Source organism: Astatotilapia calliptera, chromosome 12, assembly GCF_900246225.1.
Source record: "Astatotilapia calliptera chromosome 12, fAstCal1.2, whole genome shotgun sequence".
In the NCBI taxonomy this organism is placed as follows: Eukaryota; Metazoa; Chordata; class Actinopteri; order Cichliformes; family Cichlidae; genus Astatotilapia; species Astatotilapia calliptera.
In genome coordinates, this window is record NC_039313.1 from 19401106 (window position 1) to 19408941 (window position 7836).

The window sequence follows — 7836 nt, forward strand, 5'->3', positions numbered from 1 at the left end:
TCATGTTGACAACATGACGCCTTTACTCCTGCTTGGCCTGTCGAGCTCGGTGACATCGAGATGGCTGTCAGGTTTGGACACACACACCACTGTGTAGGTCAACACACACTGCAAACACTAGATTCCCCCAAGGACCTGTACAACACCAGTATAGTGTGTAGAGGGTGTGATGGAGGCAAGAGGAGGGGGGCGGCGTTGAAGGCACTGACCCGCAAAAGCTGATTTCATTAAAGGGAAGGAGAGGAAAGGAGAGGAGAGGAGACAGTAAAGGTCTCTGTGTATATGACCACAAATGGAGAGAGCAGACGCCAGCTGTCACTTGCTTATGTCAGCCCTATTCTCAGCTCTTATGTGAGTGTGTGTTGTGTGCTTGTATGTGTGTCGCTGTGTGATCTCAGTTAGGCTGGTTTCAATTACGGGGCAAACTTTGACCCCGTGTAACCAAGCCGGGAAGGGAGCTACCGAGAAAGGTGTGTGTGAGAAAGGGAGCGGTCAACTCAGAGATCTCGAGAGTGAGAGAAGCCTTTTTTTTCACTCAATAACGCTCAAACTTGCATCACAGTGTCATGACTTACCCTTTTTCTGGGGGGCCCTCGTTCTTCTTCCTTTGGGGCCCGCCCCGCCCCTCCTCCACTACCTGTTCGCCCCTGCCGTCCCCCTTTGCCCTCTCCAACTGCAGGTCTGATGGTCGTCCGGATCTCCGGTGGGCAAATGTAGTTCTCAAGGCTCTTTGGGGGCTTCTTGGTGCGCTTGGTGGTCTGTATCTTCAGCTTTAGACTTCCTTCCTGGAAACTTGCTTCCTTGATGGAGAACTCCTGTTCCTCCATTAGCCCGTCCCCCTGTTCCTCTAACCCCTCACCTTCACTGATGGCACCGTTAATCACATCATCGCTGCGTGCCAACCCGATGCCTCCTGCTCCTTCTTGGTCCCCTTCATTTGGCCCCACCCTACCTCCCTGAAGGTCAGCCTCTTTGGGTCGGGCTGAGCCAACCAGATCCCTTTGCTCCATCCACTCTCCCACCAGAGCCAGTCAGGATGGGGGAAGCCTTGGCAGCCAGCCAATAGGAAGATAGAAAGCAGTAGTCTGTCGGGCTGGTTGGTTGTTGTCAATCAGCTACTGAGGTTGTGTTGATTGTCCCACAGGAACACAGCGAAGCCAGGGACAGTCTGCAGAAAGAGCAGGTGAATGACATAATTAGGAAAAAAGGGCGTATGAGACCCGTTCCGTCATCCCCATATCTTCCATTCCACTGCTACCTCTCAGCACAGGCCTGTTCTCTGTCATCGCCATCATTGCCTGCCTGTTAAGTATGAAGACAAACACACACTCATCACAGAGCTGCAGAGGCATGCTGCCTAGCTATCATTTGCATTTTGTACCTCGCATAAACAAACTCATTTCTGACACCCACTTGCCTTCCTCTCTTCCTGCTCTCTTCTTTACTCCCTCTTTGCTAAATCTTCTCTCTCACCCTTCATTACTTATTCCATCCTTGTGACAGATCTGAAGCGGAGCTGCGCAGACACTAGAGTGATCAGTGCAAAATAAGACATTCCTCTTCTCTGCACTAAAACCAGGCTGAAGTTAGCCTGAGGACACAACACAGAAAAAAAATGAACGAAGCTGGCTCCGTTTTTTTTGTTGTTTTTTTTTTTCTTCTTCAGAGGAGTGAAGGAGGAGGGAGGGGAACACACAAGGGGGGAAAGGAAAAGCAGCAGAGAAAAACGGAGAGAAGGAATCTAAATTCTTTCCCCAGATGTGGTTTACGAGCTGGTCTGGAAAAACTAGCGTCTGAACCATTTTACACACGCATGCAGCCGCATTGCTACACACATACACAGTAAAAAAAAACAGTGCGCGCATCCACACAGACGCACATCCAAAATGACAACGTTGCCATACACATGCTGCACCCCCTGCTGCTATTCCTGCTCTCTGGAGAAAAACACTGTGGCCGCTGCTTGTCAGGAGGATTCAGGATTTCTGTTTTGGATCATTGCACGTGCAGACACAGATCCATATTACACGCTCACGCCATACGTACATACACACGTGCGCTTGCACAGGCCTACTTACACACAGGCGTATAAACAGAAAGCAACCAAAACAAACAGTGGACTACACTTCTCACTACAGCTCGAGGGAATCCCATCAGTCAATATGACATGAGGCATGACTGAGTGGGAAGTGGGGAATGCTGTCTCACATGCTGAGCTTAGCCTGACACCATTTACACTGATGTGAACCCAGACTAGACCACTACCTGTCGACATGACTCAAGTAAAGGGATCTTGCTTCCCGCAGACTTAAAAAGATCTGAAAGAGCACAACTGGCTCAGAGCATATATCAAGATTTGCATACCTATTAACCTAATACACTCCCTGGCATGACTACTACAGTCATTTTCCTTTAGCTGTATGTGTTTTCTCAGTGTGCTGTACTGTACCAGCCCACGCTACTGTACAAACAGCTGATCCCATCATAATATCTAAGGGGCCTCAGAGCACATGCTTGCAGTGTGACTGAGCAGTCTTAATCCACAGCAAATTTTCCAACAAACCATTGCAAGACTGCACACAGTGTCCAGCTCTCAAAGTTAGCCGTGTGTCCTTTTTCTTCTGCATGCCCTTAAATTAAAAAAAGTCAAAAAAGACTTGTTTCAACGAACCCTCTCTTTAACCGTAAAGTTTGCCAATCTGAAACCACTTACAAGGGTTATTGATGTAGGTTCTGGTAGCCCAGTGGCGGTCAAGGATCAAAAAATTTAAGGGAGCGTAACAGCGGTTTTGCATGTTTAAGCTTATGAAGCCCAAATTGCTCACATGGCTGTACTGCCAAACATTTCCCAAAGCACATTAATACATTCTCAAATTGATTTCCTACCTTGGAAATCACAGGTTTTCATTCAAAATAACTGGTTTTTAAACTTAGCTCCTCGACAGCAGCCTGTTTAATGGAAGAATATACCAAATTCACTTTTTTTGCTTTTTTTTTGGGGGGGGGGGGTGACATCGTGACAACTAAGAATTTAAGTGCAAAGCTTTCTTGGCAGGGTAAAATTTCACATCCCAGAGCCTCCTTCATTTAACTCTTTGACTAACACGAGTCTTCAAAGCAGACTGTGCTCAGTGCACAACCACACCATGGCAAGTGTTACATCAATCAGTAACACTGAGACATAAATAATGCTCAGTTTGATGGATAGCCTGTTTCAAGAGTGATTTTGCATACACCCTGCCAGCAAGAATGAAAACTGCTGACTGCCTGGAAGTTAGAAACTCATTCCCGCAAACTCCACAGCCATCGCCGTGCTTGTACAATCACACTTTTAAGCATACAAAGTTTTACAGATATAAACAAAAGGCGGTGCAGTCCAGGTGTAGTCCCAGCCTGGTCTTACAGTGCCCACATGACCCCCTTTGGTCCTTCAGGAACCTCCCAGTTCCTAATGTCAGCTCGGTGACTCGCCCTAATGGCATGTGTGAAAGCTGCCCTGGATGTCATGTGACTGAGGACAAAGACAGGAAAAAGAGACAGCTGCCAACCACAACATCACTCACTCAGTCACACACACACATTAAATAGACGCACATCCACTCTGTGCCTACGACTTAGTACCCCTTCACAGCTATCGCTCAGTATGACAGCAAAATGGCATCGTGCATTAGTACAATTCTGGTCATTCTGGGCCATTACTGCATAAGCCCCTTAGCTGGGTCATGACTATTCCTTCTCCCCTCCCTGCTCGCTGCCCTAAGCGGTGTTAGTTCTGTTACTGGCAGACAAGCTGAGAGTTTATGTAAGACTGACCCCTCCTCGGGCCTCCCTCACTTACTTAGCCTGAGCCTCACTGTCTCCTCTCCCCGCTCTCACTCTCTCTTTTATGCACACAAACACAGCGATGCACACACACACATACACGCACACACACCTCGACCAGCCTCAGACAGCAGGGTGATTGTAAGAGGCCAGACTCGCTGCATAAATAGCTTTATTATGTTCTCAAAACTGCCAGCGCTAACCAGCTTCCCTCTTAAATAGCATAAGGTCATTGCCTGTGCTGGATGTGAAAGGCTGTGAATGAGACAGTCCTCCAACATTTCGCCTTGTACTTTTACCGACAATTATGATAAAGCATTGATAATGGAATACAGATGGACAGAACGGTGATGGTGAACGATACAGACGGCAGACAAAACAGGTAGGGGAGTCCAAGTGTGAGCGAGAGACACAGAGCGGGAAAGAGAGAGAGAGAGAGGGATGGCAGCAGAAACACAACCTTTTAAGGCTGCATACCCAGCAGCCCAGTGCCTGAGGTGCACACACAAATAGCTCATACACAAATGCAGACAGATGCACGCGCGCACACGCACCAAACGCCTGCGTGATTGCACAAGGTGAATATCCTTTTTTTTTTTTATTTCATGCTTTTTTATGCAAACGTAGCAGAAGCACGACCATCCCTGGATGTAGATGAGCATCTTGGTGTGAGCTGATGATCCTAGTCTGGCTGTCATTTGCAGTTTTTTTCCCCTTATTTTGTTCCTCGGGCTCTCAAGTGAAGTGTAGCCACATATGCCAATGTTTCTAGAAGGTTCCAGTCTTTGCTTGGAGACAAACCAAAGAGAATGGGCCCAGATTTCTAGTATTCACAAGTCCAATGGGCACAGCATGAGGTTTCAAGTTTGATGTCTATTAGTCCCTCGGAGCAGAGCGAGGTGATGGAAGCCCTAAAAAGTGCCTATTTGGGTTTTTTCCCAGCAGGATAAATGCATATATATATTTGGATATGAAATACAAAATAAAGCCCTCTCTCTCTTTCTCTCTCTCTCCCCAGTTCATGTGCATGTGTTCAGCTGCAGGGCAGCGAGAAGGACAATCGTAAAATATCATGTGTGGGACAGCCATAATTGAAAAAGATGGCCTTAAAGCTGCTTCACGCAGTCACGCGCGCACATCCACTGGATGAGCCATATGCCAGGTAGCACTAAAACCATCCTCACGTAACTCCCCGGCTGAAGCAGATGAATGTTAAACCATTTTAACTGCAGCAGAAGCCACAAAATGGCTGTCAGCAAAAACACCTCCCCTACTCCCCAACTGTCTTCCTCCTTCCCCTCACCTCACTCCCCCTCAACCTCTGTTCTCTCCCCTCTCCTCATTGCTACCTCTTCCCTTTCCCCTCCACCTCCCTATCCCTCCCTCCCCTCTTTCTGTGCGCTCTGCCAAAAGGTGCTCCAGTGCTGATATTCTGTTAAGAGAGCCTGCCAACAGTTAGATTTGTCCTTGGATCCCGTTCACATTCCCTCCTCCCCCACCCACCTTCTCTGTTATCCTATTTCGACCCAAGGTATCCAGCGCAGAAGGGGATACACCTAATCGATTTCTCATACTTTAATTTAAAGGTGGCATGCAGGCATCTCATTACTTAACCGGGAGTCTAATAGCCTGTTTCATACTTTCGCACCACAAAAATGCCGCCAGGTCTGGGGGAGCTGAAACTGTTAACAAGACAAGATCGATGGTTCCATCCGAGCTTGAATCACCTCTATTATCCGTTCCTCAGCCTCCTTTCCTTCCACCTACTCACGCACCTCTCTTACAGTTGTCCTTTACTTTAACCCTTGTTCTTTTTCTTTTTATAAAATCAAGCCCTCATATATATCCAAGAGAACCTGATCGCACGTCAGCCCGCAGTGAGACTTGGTCATGTTTATCCATTGATCTTTTGGTGGTCTGGTTGTGACAGAGGTTTCTAGGTGCTAATGATAACCACCGACCCCCAGTCCTCACCTTCCTCCACAGGGCCATGGCATTTGGACACGTAGTTTCTGACACCCACGTGAAATTGATGACCTGCTGATAAATGCAACCACAGTGGGCAGAGCTGTTTTACCAAGCTACTACATTTGGGCACACATCTGTGATGACGATGCTACAGTTTGTGCACACTGTGCTACTAGTAAAAAATGATGATAATCAGAATAAAGATAAAGTCAACATGACATCACATTTTTCCCTCTAAAACAACAACAACAAAAAAACACTGAAAACATTTAGAAACAAACATGCAAACAAAAATCACAGCTTAACTTCAGATAAAGGAACAACTGACAGGTCGAAAGAGTGACAACCATCTGCTTGCTGCATGCCACAGATTGTGATGCTATGTGATGGACTGTCCATGTCAGTGAAGGCGCAGGTGGTCCACTACAGCAGAAACAGATTTAAACTTAAGAGGCCGAGCTGTGGTTGAGTTAAACCCTGATCTGAGCAGTGGACACTTTATCCCATTGGCCTTAATTGGTTGTTTTCTCTTACCCGCCCCTACCACCACCATCTAATTACCAAGGTATTACACAGTAATAACAGATGGAGACCGAGTAGTACCACAGTTGTTTGGGGCTGGTGTGCGTCTCGTTGAGTGGTGGCGCGAGCATGTGCGCGCGTGCGCGTGTGTTTCGGGCGATTTTGCTGGCATGTGACTGCGAGCAATTTCACATTTAAGGAATAACAGTCTCGCGGGCAGAATGTGGAAGGCTTTGTAGGAGGTGACAGGCAGCTCAAACAGCACACATGGAAAGCAGACACAGGCGGCCAAGTGGCGTTACAAACACGAACACAGTTTTTCACCGGAGAGGTGCATTCAGGTGTGGAATGTGGTCAGTCAACCGGGGCTACTTACCCATGTCTAATGTTGTCTCACACTCGGCTCTAACGTGTAAATATTTTATCACGATCATTTACAATCCATTTAGAGACATTTTACGAAAGCGACGGATGGGGTGACAGCCTCCCGTGGAGCTGTCAAACGGTGCCAGAAGAGACGGATATGTTTTTTGACAGAAAATCCCGGGGAAAATGGCGTCAACGGTGCTTTGGAAAGCAAAGAGCGAAAAAAAGAGAGCGAGAAAATAGGATTTGCAGTCGATCTGGTGGGAGAATCAAGGTAGCCGCACAGGGGAGGAGAAAAAATCCAATCGGAAACTTGGGTCCAGTTCCTGGTAGAAATAAGATCTTTAGAGGCTCTGGCGTGTTGACTCGCGCTGTGGAGAGCCGCCGCTGACGCCGCCGCCGTGCGCACTGAATCTCCGATGCCTTGCGGGATCGCTGGTCACTCGGGGAGCTTGCACGGCACTGAGATCCCTCGCAAATCCGCTACTCGGCTGGTTTGGGAGGAGGAGGGGGTGAGAGCAGGACTGTTACTGCAGTCAAAACAAGCCCGCATCCGACTACAAGCCCAAATCCAGCAGCGGGGGGTGGAATTTCAGCGACAAGACCGCGCTTTTAGTCGTCAGTGGGCTGCACAAGAGGCAGGAGATGGTGGTGGGGGTTGCTCGTCGCCGGTTGCACTGGGTCAAGCTTTTCTCTACCTCTCTCTCTCTGTGCCTCTCTCTCGCTCGCTCTTGCTCTCTCTCTCTCTGCTTTTCCGATCGGTGAATGTCAGGTCCCGGAGCCTGGTGTCTGGTAATGATCTCACCCAGCAGACTAAAAGCTCTAGCAGAGCAAAGCAGAGGGGAGAGATGAGAAGAGGAGGAGCGACATCGCCTCCCCCTGGCAGCAAACAACCTCAACGAGTCTCCCTTTTACCCCCCTTTTTTTCTTTTTTTTTCTTTTCCAAACCTCCCCCTAATTCCCAGGGCTTTCTCCCGTGGGACTGCTCTCATACTGGCACGGTGTTATTTTAATGTAATGCAAATAGGGAAAGCAACATCTGGCAAAAGGCTTGTTGTTTTGACTGAGTCACTGCTGTGAGGAGAAACATGTTTGGCACTGGTTTTCAACAGGTTCAGATACGTACCTGCATACAGAGCAGAAGAGACTGCGACTGAA

General features: G+C 48.0%; 1 protein-coding gene across 1 annotated transcript in view; it reads right to left on the reverse strand.

Moving 5' to 3' along the window:
* Nucleotides 1-7836, reverse strand: part of setbp1 (SET binding protein 1) — a 38313-nt gene extending 30477 nt beyond the window's left edge. Inside the window, exons 1-2 of the mRNA XM_026186341.1 lie at nt 6689-7836; nt 576-1168 (exon numbers count right to left, since the gene is read on the reverse strand). Of these exons, the coding sequence (XP_026042126.1) occupies nt 576-1010 (435 nt within the window). The 5' untranslated portion in view covers nt 1011-1168; nt 6689-7836. The remainder of the gene's footprint in view (nt 1-575; nt 1169-6688) is intronic.